This window comes from Falco biarmicus, chromosome 1 (assembly GCF_023638135.1).
Source record: "Falco biarmicus isolate bFalBia1 chromosome 1, bFalBia1.pri, whole genome shotgun sequence".
NCBI classification, from domain to species: Eukaryota; Metazoa; Chordata; class Aves; order Falconiformes; family Falconidae; genus Falco; species Falco biarmicus.
The window spans coordinates 58520454-58535862 of NC_079288.1; the positions used below are offsets into that span (position 1 = coordinate 58520454).

At 41.4% G+C, this 15409-nt stretch overlaps 1 protein-coding gene across 1 annotated transcript in view; it reads right to left on the minus strand.

Annotated features, from left to right (window-relative positions):
- Nucleotides 1-369: 369 nt before the first annotated feature.
- DKK2 (dickkopf WNT signaling pathway inhibitor 2) overlaps nucleotides 370-15409 on the minus strand; it is a 41993-nt gene continuing 26953 nt past the window's right edge. Inside the window, exons 2-4 of the mRNA XM_056326515.1 lie at nucleotides 3434-3584; nucleotides 2611-2760; nucleotides 370-2073 (exon numbers count right to left, since the gene is read on the minus strand). Of these exons, the coding sequence (XP_056182490.1) occupies nucleotides 1823-2073; nucleotides 2611-2760; nucleotides 3434-3584 (552 nt within the window). The 3' untranslated portion in view covers nucleotides 370-1822. The remainder of the gene's footprint in view (nucleotides 2074-2610; nucleotides 2761-3433; nucleotides 3585-15409) is intronic.

Consider the following 15409-nt stretch of genomic DNA (forward strand, 5'->3'; position numbering starts at 1 on the left):
TAGGACTGCAAGATAAAACTCTGACTGAGACTAATAAAAACGAAGAAGACTCTGTCTCTGAGCGGTGCTTCTAGGTCAATAAAAAACTTAACCCCAGTAGGGAAAAGAGGCATGTGAAATACTCTTCTTATTTAGACTCTTACGAAAGATAAAGGCAATGTAGCTGAGGTCTAATTAAGGAAGTTTGAATAGGTGGTGTAGCCAAGCTATAGCTTTAAAACATCCACTGGTGGAAGAAGGTGTCAGGTATGGGTAACATGGTCTTCAACATTAAACTACAAACTGGTCTACCTGCATTGTTCAGAATAGAATCTGAACATTGTTCAGATTGAACGGAAAAGTCCCTTGTATTACAAAACATGAAAATGGGTAATTACAACTTAGCAGTAGCTCAGTTATAGAATCATACCTCTTTAAAGAAATATCAGTCTCTTTACCAACAAAGGAATACTTGCAAATAAGTAAAATGAAAAAAGTTTGAAAAGATCTGGGAGACAAGTCAAGGGATAGAGACTGTCCTTTTTTGTAACCAGTACACAAACAACGTAGAGTTGTCAGTTGTTTCCACAGTCCCTGTACTTCCATCATTCCTGGCAGAACAGTCCAGACGGAGAGGGCATCAAGTTCAGGCTGAATACATGCTAGAGGCTGGTAAGGTGTGACACCACATGATGTTTAACAAGGCATTTGCAGTCGTACCATCTTCTTGCATCCTTTTCTGCAGGAGAGAAGGTGCTCACAAGAGCCAGCAGCTCCTTTTTCTTTGCTGCCTCTAAGAAACAGATCCATTATACTTCTGCAGAGCGCCAGCAGCAGCCTGTTGCTACTAATAAAATGTAAAAATTTGAGTTTGTAACAGTATGCTCTAAATACCTCAACAAATGTCTACATCATCTGTTATAACAGCAACAGTGAAACAACTTCATAGCTCTTCGTGTTAGGCACTTCAACACTCTGCTACTTCTTCTTGAAATGTCTATAATACAAGTATGCTTAGGCAAGGAAAGTATATTTAGGAATAATGAGCGACTGCCTGTATATAATTCTGGATTCAGCATGCACGTATTTGCTTCACCTGTTCAACCCCCCGTATACTAGCAGTAAACTGAGGCAAATAAAAGCGATTAAGTGCCGTACTATGACATTGAACTACATAAAGCATTTCAATTTACCTATGTATAGGAAACAAAACCCTGTTTAAATGCCTCCTGTTAGAGAAACTGCTGCTTTCTTGAAATTGTGAGATGGCAAGTTTTCACCTCTTTCACGAGGGCTGTGAAACAGCACTCTTGTCCTGCAGGAGTGCTTTCTTTGCTGGTGTGAGCCCTGAATGACAAGGGTGTGTGGACATTCACAGTAACTTTATATTTCCATTTCTCACACCTGCAATGTGGCAAATAATGCGTTGACAGATGAGCCTTCCTGGCATGCGTTGCTTCCTATAGGAGTACAATGTATACAATTTACTTAGCAGTCATTACCACACTGGAAACCCACTGCAGCCCTAACACTGAACCCCTGAAACATCACGGGACAACACAGCAAGGTAAGTGACATTAATTTCCACTGTTCTTGTTTGCATACTAGCATTTCCCACAAACCGTAGAAGTTATTTACAGAAGAGCTGCACAGTCGGAGAACTCCAGCTGCGCTTGTGTTTACCACCAGCTCAAAAAGAAATGCATTTGGTGTGACTTCTACTCCTACCCTAACTTTTACTTTAGCCATTCTGCTTTTATTTGCAGTCCTTATTTCTCACCATGCCATAATGCATTAAATACATAAATCCACAGTCACTTAATACTATCTTCCCAATCCTCATTCAGATTTTCTGGCATACGTGAAGTCTTGATTTAGAAGAGGAGGTCGCATCTTTCCATACTTTGCAAGACAGCCCCTTGGCACAGTCACACCGTTGGAAAATCTCCAGTCCATGAGACCCTTTCTTGCGCTGTTTGGTGCACACCTCCCCCTGATGCAACACAGGCTTGCAGATTTTGGTCCAGAAATGGCGAGCACAGCAGTGTCCCTCAATACAGTCTGATGACCGCAGGCAGGGATCGCCTTCATGTCCTAAAAAGAGCAACCAAACTATTTTACCTCATGGGAAAATGTGAAAGTGCAAATTCAGTGCAGACTGACAAGCAAATGAAGCTCAGCAAAAGGAGTGATTGTGTTTCCATCTGTGGCTATTTAAAGGATGTAAACACAAGGGAAGAGATGAATTAGGAAGGTTCAAGGAAATAATTAATGAGACCTGCCATAAGATTTAGTAAGGAGAAATTCAGCTACGAGATTGTAAGCAGAATTAAGAGTGCTTAATTACATGACTATTATAAGAGGAGGATGTGTGCAATCTTGCACAGCTGAAAAATGGACTGTCAGTCCACCCCTGATACAGAGAGGAAAGCAGAGGCTGTTTCAATCACAGGAACTGTTGATTGATGTTATATTACTTTTTGAGTCATGCTGTGAATTCTCACGATAGACATTCACTCCCTGTGAAATTACTGCTTATTTCTGGATTGCATTGCTGTATCTTAACAGCTCTATCTTAACATGATTCATAACCTGAAGGAACAAAGCAGTGTAGTGCAAACGTGATCTTACCCTTTATGTGTGACAGCTTGGAGCGCGGCCTCCCTAAGTTTTGCCATCCCAAATCCTTGCTAGCATAATGACTGTTCTTCTTGTTGCGTGGCCCTTCTAGAGCAGGGATGTGAGGTGTAAGGATGCTTTCAGTTACTGGTATGCAAATACCTGTGAGGAAAAAACAGCCAGTCAAAGATCTGAACAAGAGGAAAAGCAATTGAGAGATGTACACAGACCAGGATCAGAACCAGGACTATGAAAGTGCTGGGGCTTGGCCTTGGTGATGCTCAGCTCTAATCAACCTCTGTCCCTGATCCCTGGCACCTAACAGCACTACAGCTCTGCCTCGCTCACTGCCCGGCTGTCTTGCTGTCACTCTCTCTGGCTTTATGGTCCGAGTACCTGGAGATTGCCTTGTAGACATCTCTCTCCAGTCTCTGGAGGAGAGTATGGGAATGCAAACAGGATGGTTATAACCCCCCACCCCGGGAGTGTAGATCAAGGATTCATTAAGTCTCTTTTGCTTCCTCAAAAATATGGGTTCTGTACAGCTCTGTACCAAACCACATTGAATATAGTGCTGTGATTTCAGTCAGCGGCAGCACCATTTTTGGGTTTCCCCACTCCAAAATGGGAAAAAGTCTAGGAGTACACAAGCCTTAAACATAGAAATGCTATTAAAAAAAATGGAGTGGAATGAAGTAGAAAATGAAAATTTTCTTGGTTTAGAAACAGAAGCACAGTCACCCAGAAAAAAATACTGTTCCTGGGAACACTCAGAGAAATAGATGCTATCAAAATGTTGATTTTATGGAGGAAAACCAAGAAATTATTGATATACCATTATTGCAGCGGTTCCCAGGGCAACACATGCCATCTCTGTGGCAACGCTTCTTCTTCCTCCGGCACATCATGCATGCAGACGTTGCTTGATGAGGACTGTGACAGTATCGCCCAACTTCACATTCCTTATCGTTGGTACAAGGATAAGCCTGGTGGGTTAAAGAAAGGTTCACAGTGAAGCACTCTTTCATAGAAGACATGTACGCCACCCATTTGAAAAAAAACAAACACGAAATACCACCACTGAAACTCCCAAACACACAAAGAAACCAGCAGTTGATATGCCACTCACTGGGGCCAGGAGATGCAGGTAGGGATGCTTCACTGCAGCCATATAACAATCCTTGGGTTCATGCTGCTGGTGAAGATGTATCTGCTTAAAAAGCCGGTGAGATACAACCAGCTTCCTCATGATTTCACCTTTTCTTGCCTCAAACATATGTTGACACAAAAGAACTCATGCTTTTGTGGGTTCAGGCCTCTGAATTATATTGTTCTCAGAAAAGAAAAACTCTGAGGCTGTTGAGAATTTGCTTTGAAAATTGTTCTTTTAGACAGAGAACTTATTTCTCTTGTTTTGTGCCATTCTGTTGAGAATTGCAGAAAAAACAAGAGGTCTGATAATAAAACCAAGCAAGTTTCTCCAGTGCCATCAGTGGAAGGGAGAACCATGCCATTTCCCACGTGATTTCATTAGTTGTTTTCTTTGTCAAAATATACTTTACAGTACAAAAAGTGCTGGCTGGATATTTCCCAAGTACTGCTGCCCCATTACTTCTGCCCTCTGAATATGTGCCTTTGAAGAATGATTCCGGAGTGCAGCTGTTTGGAGTAACCTGACGTATGTGTATGTCTTTCTCCCTGAAGAATAAACATTTCCGCTTGAGTCCATCCTTGAGTTCATCGAGAGGATGAACATCAAAGAAGGCCAGATCTTTTAACTAGGAGTAGCAATAAAAGACAGTAGCACTCACCTGGTCAGTAGTTTTAAGGCATAAGTGGATTCTACCTGTTCTAGCAAAGCAGATCTGAAGTGCTCTCCCCACAACCTCATCATTCCTTTCCTTCATTGCTCCAGAAATAAATCATTAATATTGACTTACAACTTATGATACAGTTACCATAAAAGTAAGACTTCCCTGACTTAAATGAGACCTTTCTAAACTAAGGATCTTACAATACAGAAAAGCGATTTTACATAGACCTGTGAATGGTTATACCGAGTTTGGAAAATACTAATACTGTTAGCGGGGGGAAATGCAAATAAAAAACAGATGGACTAGCTAAAACCTGAAGATGAAGGCATTTTAGACCCTTGTCTGTCATCAAGACCTTCATAACTGCATCTTTTTTCCAATATGGGCATGTGGTATACACCTGCAACTTGTCAGCAAGAAGCCTACTTGCAGTTTTCCTTTGGTTCCTCAAACAGCTTTTAAAAAAAGGGTTCCCTGATCCTCAATGGTGCTAATGAATGCTCTCACATACCATATCTAGTGCCAGTTTTACTTTTGGCTTTTAGGCTGAGTGACATGTAAAGGCTAGCTTAAGATACGCATCTAATTGCCAACTCTCAGCTCTGTCTTTAAGAATGGTAAAAGTAACAAAAGAGAATTTCAACATTAAAAACTGCCAAGGAAAGTGACATAAACTTAGCCTTTAGTCCCACTCTAGAGCCCCATCCTGAATAAAGATGACACTTCTAAAATGAAAAAAATAAGCCAAAACATTGACCTACCTAAGGCAGATGACTGCAGCACATCAAAAAATAATTGTGTTACATGTAGCTCAGACAACTGGCAAGTCCATTCAAAGCCCCAAAAGACCAGCTGCCAGCCAGCTATATGAAAAATCCTATTGCAAATGCCTCATGCCATCAGTTGCCTTGATCTTTCTTCCAAAACCACCATTCATTTGATATCCTAGCTATCAATCACAAGGAGCTAGGAACAAAAATGCCTACGTAGTCTTGTGTCTATCTCCTAGTCTCTAGACATTCATTGGAACAACTGCTCCCAGCAAAGTAAGTTCTGTCACTGCATAGCATTCAGTATTAAAATACAAAACCAAAACAGAATAGTGTGTACACGGCCTTGGCTAACACAAGGGGAAAAGTGTTCAGAATTGCCCCATTGTTGGCAGTAGCTGAGCCAATCTAGGTATAAATATGTATAGTTTTAGAAAAAATATATGGGATGAAGAAAAAATACTTGTAAAAATGTACATGCTAACAATTGTGTATACATGAGTCAAGGTTTTCAAAATCTCCTACACCACAGTGCCTGAAATACAGTTTTTATGCTTAGAGAATTGCAGAGAACATTTCCTATATACAACGTGAAGACGCAGATCAGTCCCAGATGGAGAGGGAAAAAGCAATCTGTAAACCAGCTCTACTTCCCCAGCAACGATAACTAATTCTACAAGGCACATCATCCTTCACATTCTTCAGCTATACATATCATTTTCTGGTTGTAAATCTCTATCCACTAAACACAGCTTTGATATCATGGGAAAACAGATGAAACCAAGATAAAATATGTAGCGCTCCCTGAAGCTGCATTTAAACAATCTTATTTAATTTTTTAGCCCAGATTACAGGCGATCAAGTCACCCGTAGCATGACATAAACTAGATTTGCCTGCGATAATGAGCTGCATTTTCAGAATGTGTTCTCTGATTAAGAGCATTGCTTGCTGAGTTTTCTCCTCAGTCATTCCACTTACTTTTGTATCCTTGTATAAAAGATACTGTTGAATGCACGTCCAAAAATGTACAGCAAAGATGTACTGGATTTTTTGCCCTGTTGGAGGATTCAGGCTAGATATTTAAACAAGTGCCACTCGTACTGTGCCAAGATGTCCACCACATCAGTCCACCAAGACTAACCTTTGCAACACATGTTAAACATTTCTTTTTGGGAGAGAGAATATGAATATCCATTCCTGTTATTCTTGAATTTCTATTCAAAATGCCAAGAGTACAAGATAGAAATACTCAAGTAAAATTATGCAGATGATAGAGGAGAAAAGCTGGGGAATTTTATAGTTGAGCAAGTCCTGCTACGAGGCTGCTGAGGCTTTTCCTTTTGTATGAACTTCCCAGTGATGCTGAGGAAAGGACTGACAATTGCGACTAAGTGGCTAACGCCATTCCCTTGATTTGAAGAAAGCGCAGGAGTGGGGTTTATTTCTACATTTTTCTTCCCCTTTTGGCAGAGGAGTTTGAACTTCACACTTTTTCTTGATGCAATGAAGTTTTATTGGTATTTTTGCTGGAGTCGTTTGCCATCCATTTTATATGGTCATCCTGCACCACAGAGTGTCACCGCAAGCTGGGGCCATACTAAGTGGTGGGGCTGTTGTGCTATGGAGTCAGTCAGTCTGAGTCTCTCTGTCTGGCACTATAAAACATAATGGAGAAGCACTTCAGAGGGAGAGTAACACAGCTGCTGTAATGTGCTGAAGGGTGAGTCAGCAGGCTGATGGCAGACACACTTAATTGAGCTTTGGGAGATAAGGGCTTGAATTTCAGCATGGCCTCCAGCAAATATTTGAAGAGAATATTCCCAGCCAGCATCTTAGTCACCAGGCTCTCATTTGCTCGTGTTATGATGTCTTATTTGTTTTTATGCTGAAGTGACTCCATGCCGTACTACCTAAGTCCGTCGGAGAAAGGCAGGAAGACCCACTGGCATTTTTACCTAGGCTGTGTCATCATGTATCCAGCAGAAGCAGTCCTAGACACTGCTGGCTTCAGACCCACCTTCAATGCTGAGAGGAGCTGTGCCTAAATAAGTGATTTCGTGGAAAAGATATCAGTAGTGACTCCTCCAGAAGCAGTTAACTTTTTCTTTTTAAACACATCATAAAGTCCAAGTGCAGAGTCAGTCCTGGCAGGAGATCATGGCTACTACCACTCCCAGCAGAAGAAACAGCATGGAGGTTATTCATTACCCTTTCACTTGGATGCTGAGCAGCACTCTAGGGGAGAGCTAAAGTGTCAGGTACCACATAAATGACAATATCACTCCAGTTACTGTACTGGACGCTTGGCCAGCTTCTGTCTCACACAACTGTCCTGTAATGGTACTGGGGACTGAGCTGAAGAACAGGACAAAAGCCACAGCTAGCTGTACAGCCAGAAAGTAAGAGCACTGTAGAGCTATCTGGTCAATCCTTCATCACTCTGTCTCACCTGGTGAAGAGGCGGTAGCTATTGCAAAGGTGAGACAAATGGCTGAAGAAAAAGGACACATACATTGCCCCAGGAATAATCTTGTTTTCTAGGTACCAGTGTGTTAGAAATCAAATTTAGGCTACTAGTCACAGTCTTGTACATACAGAATCCCTAGTTATTAATACCCTATGCAAATACCTGTGCCACTGGGTTATTCTATCACATCCAGCAGAAATGTCTTTTTCTGCTATTAAAAGACTCATCTTTTATATCACATCCACATAACCTGGTATATTCATACCATGTCTGTGAGACAGCTTACCACAAATGAATTTATACTGCAACTCAGTCTCTTACTCATTTGTTACATCAGGAAAAAAGGTTGTTTGCTCTACTTCAATTCATCACACCTTTATAAATTTTAAAATAATGACTGTAAAGGAGGTGGAAGCTGATCTATCTACAGCCAGTGTGCTAACTAGATGATCAAAACTGGCTTGAACTATAGGCAAGAGGGCAGAGTTTCCACCCTCCACATAAGAGCTGAAAGTTAGAGCTTGTTTGACCTTTAGTCTTGGGAATGTGCATATTGCTTAATATTCCACAGCCATCAGGCATGATGAAGCAACCAACTGGCTCAACCACGGTGAAAGCCTCTCCTTCCCATCCTGCTTTGGACAGGACAGAACTATCTTTCTGAGCAAGGACTTGGTCCTCATAGAGCAAACGTATGGAGTAGCCACAGGGGTGCCAGGTCAACTTTTGCTTTTCTCTCTCTGAAGAATTAGTTAATCCAAAGTAAAAGCATGACAATAAATGAGGAAATGCAAACGTATGCTTTAACCAAATAGCTAGCTGTCAAGACTAATTACAAAGAATGCAAGTAATTGTTTGGCTCCTTGGTTGGGCCTGATTCTGAGTTGGAATCTCAAATCTGTTTGGGCTTTTAACAGATTAACATTGATGGGACAGTTGCAGGCAACATATCACCTGTAGAGCTAGATGAATACATCACACGTGGGATTTGTCCCACTTGCCTGTTTGGAGATAGAATGAAGATCCTCTCTATGAAAGTCAACGAGAAGACCTAACACAATCACAGGATACAAACCTTTGTGACAATGGAAATAACAGCTCTTCATTCAGAACCACATAAATGTGATAAAGCAAAATGGAGAGGGGGAAAGTCAAAGTTTTTTAACAAACCAACCAACTTCCCAACTCTTCATGGGCTGGGTTTTTTTTTCCCTGCAAGGCAATTAAACTAGTTTCTGATAGCTTCTCAAGTGTATTCAGACAAATTCATGTCTAATTAAAAAAAAATCAGCCTAGCTTTCTCCAGGCTGCTAAGCAAACATGTACATTAAGATATGGATGGGGAAATGACCGTCATTTACTACTATTTTGTTTTTAATCCCAAATGAGAAAAGAGTTTATCAGCAGCCATCTGGAGTAGTGCAATTTTCCCACAGCACTGCTGATGTTGCTTTTTTCTATTCTTAGCTCAAAACAAGCATAGATGATAGCAAGGGATCTCACTGTGCACAAGCAGAAAGCCATGGTTAATTTATCCCATGGAGGAAATCATGCTGTGCTCTCAGACAGCTCCAGAAATGGATCCTGTCTCAGACTGATCTCACCAGAAACTCGCAACTCTCAGTGACTGCTGTGGCACAGACCATTTCTGAAAGCAAAATTCACAGTAGCTGCAATGGAACAGATTTACTCCATTCAGCTGCCATGACAAGTTTAACAATCCAATTTTTCTCACCAAACCTCCTTCTTGTTAAAATAATACATCTCTGACCCACTTCTCTGCCAGACCCAGAGAGAAGAGCACCATCTTCCACCTCTAGATTAAGCACAGGCACTTTCTTCTAGCAATAACTTATTTTTAACTTTTCAATTTACTTAAAACAAAGCTGTTCATTCACGAGGTCTGATTCACAGAGTGCTACATCATGGATACATACACCACAGCCTCCAAAGATCATTCCTTCAGACTGTGTGGCTAATAGCCCAGAAGCCTGCATTATTAAGACAATAAATATTCATGTTTCAAAGTAATACTCAATCCACTGATAGACCACCAGGGGAAGAACATTTCTAAAACGTGGAGTAGTCCAGCTCTCACGATTTGTTAGAGCCAAAGAAAACTCAGATCTTAACAATCAAAAAAACAAACCTCACTGAGGTCCCTCTGAACTGACAAGGCTTCAGGACTGAGGTGGTTTCTGACACAGGCTTTCCTTGTCCCAACAAAAATGTCATGGAAAACAACTCTCTGTTCCGCAAGTGGAAGGCAGTTGTGCAGGGAGCTGTGCTTAGGGGGAATGTGCAGCTGCATGTGGTGGAAAGGCAGTCAAATACCTTAAAATAACCACAGGAGCTGTGTTGCCCCGTTGCAAGCAGAGGTATCCAGTGCAAGCGGTGCCTCCTTCAGTGCAGACAGAAATCCTCCAAAGACTTTTCCTATAGGAAATCACACTCACACTGTGACTGACCCTCCGTGATCTCCTGGTCCACATGGTGAATTTCAACGAGCATTTTTGTTCTACAGCAGAACCTCTTGTTCCACGGCTTACAGTTCACCACCTTTTCTTACAGAACTGCCTGCATTTTGCATCCTGCTGGGAGGAGGGAGTGTCTGTTTAATGCTGGCCGTGGCTTCATGAGGAGATACAGGGAAGATAATCTGAAAGACTGCAAGCGGATCATTTAAATTCCTGGGTAGATACTATAATCTGAATTAAAGTGACCGTAATTTAGTGCATTTTACATGTATTATGAAAGTATAAACTCAAAGATTTAATAAGGCATTTAAAGTAACCCACCTTACAAGTTTATTCAATTTGATTCACCTTCAATTCCTCATCTAGGTAAAACCTGAAATGAATTACCTTTCCAAATGACTTAAAGGGCAGCATACTATGCCCAGATGTATGTGGTTTATACAACAGAATAGCATAAAGCTATCACCAGGACACAGCATATACATTGTAGTTCCCAAGGCAGCACAGCCATGGGTCTTCCTGTTCTACCACACCTTTAATGTAAATTATCAACCTTGGTTCCGTATTGGTGTCACTCTGCTGAATTTTCTGCTATTTCAGACGAAGCGTGCAACGTTTCCTGCCCCACACACAGTGTGCATACACAGGTGCTCAACCTTTTGCTCCCTACCTCGTATTGTGACTATGGGATACAGAAAGCAAGATTAAAGAAGGTTCAGAATTTTGGTGAACAGTCAGTGTGACCCCCAGTTTTTATGGACTTTTTCTCAATGTGTACGATTCTTATTGTCTGGTGAACTACCAGCAGCAGCATTACAACAGAGATCATCCAAGTGATATTAGGTAATCTCTGAAATCAACAATGTAGCAGCAGATGTGACAGGAAGCCTCTAGGTCTTGATTTTGTGTCATTTTAAAATCCATCACCTACCGCTCAAAGAATAAAGGTTTGTTAATGCACACTTTGTTCTATGTCCAGCCTTTTCAGCAGACTATGCTTGCCCTTTCATTTTTGCCTTTTCCCCACCCCTTTTCTGATGGTTTTGCTTTTTAGTTTTGTCTCTAATTGGCTAGTTGTTATCTGTTCCAGAATGAAATTCTGCTGGTTTTTTGATCGACACGTTTACTGCATTAGATGAACAATAGGTTGCCAAAACCAGTTTTCTTTCTGGGTCTATTAACTCTAGAAGTATGGAGTTTTCTATTAATCTAAGAATACTAGCAGATCCTATGGCTCACAAAGCAACAAGCATTAAACCACAGGTAGATACTCAGATATGGTGGTTGGGAGTAGAATAACGCTGCTGGGAACTGACGGTAAGTTACTGTTGAACACCTGGGTCTGAACATCTCCAAATGATGATGGACTTTCAAGGCGGAGCTTTTTTTGAGAGCTATCTTCACAAGCATGCGCTCACAGCAAGAAAAATGAGATGACAGCTTTACCTTCTGTAGTATTGCTATTAAGGAAGTAAACTTCCTTTGCTTTTAAACATTTACACAATCTAGAAAAAGCAAGGGGGAAACCCTGTATTACTGAAGACGGCACAAAAACTCCCTTTGTCTGCTACAGTGCCTGGAAAGAGAACACTTCCAGGTTATAAACATTTGCACAGCATCTGCACCTCAACCTGGAAATGACTCTTAGGTGTTTCTTGCAGAATACAAAGCATTTAAGACACCAAATGCAGTTTCTCTGGCCCTCGCATTTAAAAGGACAGCCCTGAAAACGTCAGTTTGTGTCAGCTGGAGAGACAGCCAGATGCTGTATGTCTGAGAAGGATGAACAAAGAGTGTCCACCTCAGCAGACTGCTGACTGCAATCTAACATTGTTACTGAATGTCAGCATTATTGTTTGTCTCCCTGATGGTCGTTTATGTGAGAGCACCTGGCTCATACACCTCTCTGAATCCCCAGTTCTTTCCCTATGCATCAGAAAACATCATTGCCATCTGATATTCAAAACACCATCCCTATTTTCCTGCTCAACACAAGCCCCTCTGCAGCATGGTGGCTGTGACTGCTCTATTGCAAGGGGAACTGAGAGGGACCAAGTCCTTTGAAGTCCAAAGCTTCTACAGAGAATTGAAATCAGACATCAAAAATCAGTCAGCCCAGCTTTAATATCAGAACAAACAAACAACACCAGGGCACCTGCACCAGCTCCCTCTCTCCAGTCTCATCCACCACAGAGAACTCAGAGACATGGGCACAGAAATTCATGTGTTTTAAGGACATGTAAAGAAGAAAAAAAAAAAAAAGAAAGGAAAAATAAAAGGGGGGGTACTACTTTAGTATTTACATTTGGTCTGCATAAGTGAGACTGAGAAGCAGGACGAGTCAGTAATGCAACTTGGGGCTTCCCCCTTTATAACAGCAGGAAGAATTACAATATGAGAACACAGCTCCTCATCCTGACTCATTCTAGGAGCAGTTACAGTTGTACAAGGAGCCAGCAGTGCTCATGCAGTGGGGCTACCTGCAAAAGAGCAGCTGTCCTGGGAAAGTGCTGGGTCACAGCCCCCCGAGGGCACAGGCAACCTCTGTGAAGTAGTTAGACTCATATTACTGTTCAGCTGGCTCCACAGTAAGGGTAAAAGGAAAAAAATATAATACTAGGCTATTAAGGCAAATTATCACACTTTACTCACAGGAGGCCAAAGATGGCAGAAAAGGAAAGGACCCCTAACAGCATCATTAAAAAAAAAAAAAAAAAATCATTGTACTCTTATTATATGATTAAGTTAGAGCTGCCTACCCAATTTCAGCCTGTGGTAAATAACACAGCAATCAAGGTTTCAACACTATTTACCCTTTTTCCCCTTTTCTTTTAAAATGCTCCCGGATAATTTTGCACAAACAAGAAAACAGGAATAACACAGCAAGGCAAGAATAACTTGTGAGTAAAACCAGATGAACACTAACATATTTACATAGTGTAATGACTTCACTATTAAATCAAACAAACCCAGGCCCCAATTCTCAGAAGAGGGAACTGAGCACATGCAGTCCAGGAGGCAAGAACAGGGTGGCTTCAGACTACATCTATGTCTGCAGCCCCTGCGTTCGTAGAGACTGCTCTTAGTTTCAGTCTGCAATAGCCACTGAGGGACCATCTTTCATTCCAGACATTGTACTCTGACTACACCCTCTTCTTGATCTTATGGGCCCCTTTCCATTTTCAGGCAAGACTTCCTTCAGCGCTAGGGACCATAACGCAGAAGAGACACAGGACAACAGGATTTCAAAAAATACATATTTCATAGAAAAAACAAGTAATGTCATAGAAATGAGAGAAAAAAGGAGAGGGGGGAAAAATCCAGACTCAGGTCCGCTCGATACAAAGGACAGTCATTTCTTGATAAAAGGTACCAAAAAAAGTCCCACCCAACCCCCCCCCCCCCCAAACCAAAAGTGCAGAGAAACAGGAATAATCCTGTGCAATATCTGAATCAAGCCAAAATAGACATTGTCCTATTCTAGCTGTTGTCAGCATGCAATTACCTAGGATTCTGGCATTTAACACCAAATTAACTATAAATCTGTTCTCCACCCTCAAAATTAGCTGTTCTGCAGCTGAGACTTGTATTTACCCTCTTCCCTACTACATTTTACTGTATCTTCTGAACTTAAGTCTTCAAGCACTGTCTTCTTGCCTGAAAATAATATTTTTTTTGTGGAGTTACGGAAGCTCTTCTTTGTTCCTAGATGTCTTGGATGTTGATCAACAAAAAGTCATTAAAAAGTTTAATCCTCTATGCTTGGCACTACATCAGTCTGAGAGCAGTTTCTTTGTAACAGCCTTTGGAATATATATCCATTAATTATTTTTTTTTCTTAATACTGGTCACCCACACTTTATAGTGGGTGGCCCTTTCATTTATCCCATTACTGTATTTCCACTTCTAAAGTTAAGCCAGATGCAGCAACCTGATACTACTTCTTAGTTCACGCAACTTTATTGTAATGAAAACTTCCATGTATATTTGATACTTTATAGGAAAGCCAAAGAAACAGGAACCATGGTAATACTGCACCACCTTCTTGACAATTTTTATTCTACATGAGCTGGATTCTCCAGGGTACTGCATGCTTTGTGAGCAAGGATTTTTCAGATTTAGATGCCCCAGATTACAAACACAGAGTCAACTCATATCTGAACTCCTTGTTGGTATTATTTGTTATAACCACACCCAGAGGCAATGTCTAGCTGCTGTGCTTTCTTATAATTCTACATGGTCAGTTCTTTAGATAGTCTACATAAGCAGGACCAAACAATGGCAGAAAAGATTTTAAGGGGTTTAGTTGTTAGTTTTGTTTGGGTTTTTTTCATTCCTTATGTTTTCCTGCTCATCTAATTCTCCAGGAGACAGGACTGCACAGAATACTTTGCATTCAAAACAAGTGAGACAGCATATTTCCCTGGCAAGGTGCCCTTTGCACCATGCTCTGACGAGCACTCAGGCTTGAGGATCTCTCCACCTGCACTGAACCAACAGGTATGTCAGTGATGGTTACACACCTGCTCTGCTGAAAGAGCTGCAAAAACCACTAGGCAGCTCTTTGCGTATCCAAGTGTCTAAGATCACCCAAGTGTTTGCATGTTTTGTGAAAACATGCAGGAAAAAAAAAGCAGAAAATAGGCCCTTTCCGACAGACCACTCAGACCAAAAAAAAAGGCAGAATTCCTCCTGGCTTCAGAAGTTTCTCCCAACTAGGAAAATGTCCATAAAATAACAAAGTATCAGCATTAAAATTTTAGTGCCTCCTAAACCAGGTGCATTTTCCTTGAAACCAATTCAACAGATGAACAGCACTTATCCTACTAAGAGGATCTCTCAAAACAGAGGCGCTGGGACACAGCCTTGCAGCCACTTACTGCTTCATTAACTCAGGAATTCAGCTTCCTCCGAGTGACGCAAAATGGTCACCAGAATATAGTGGAGAGAGGGCAAACATCAGGTTTTGCCATCATTACCTAAACCACTCTTTTGCCGGCCTTCCTACATGCATAGGAAGGGAGGAGAGGAGAGAGTACAAGACCTCTGTGGTACTTTGCTGCTACAACTTTGCATTTTGACCCCTGTCCAGATGAGTATGAGTAGAAAAGCTGCTCCGGGGAAATGCTGAAATGCCATTTTCATTGCAATTTGCTCTCCCTGGCATCAGTGGCCCAGAAGCTATCAGCTTCTATTGCAGTCTGCTTTACAGGTACCAGTGCTACATGTGCTGCGTTGTGAATGCAAAGGCTAAAGGAAGGAGGAATGAATCCCTCCACCCT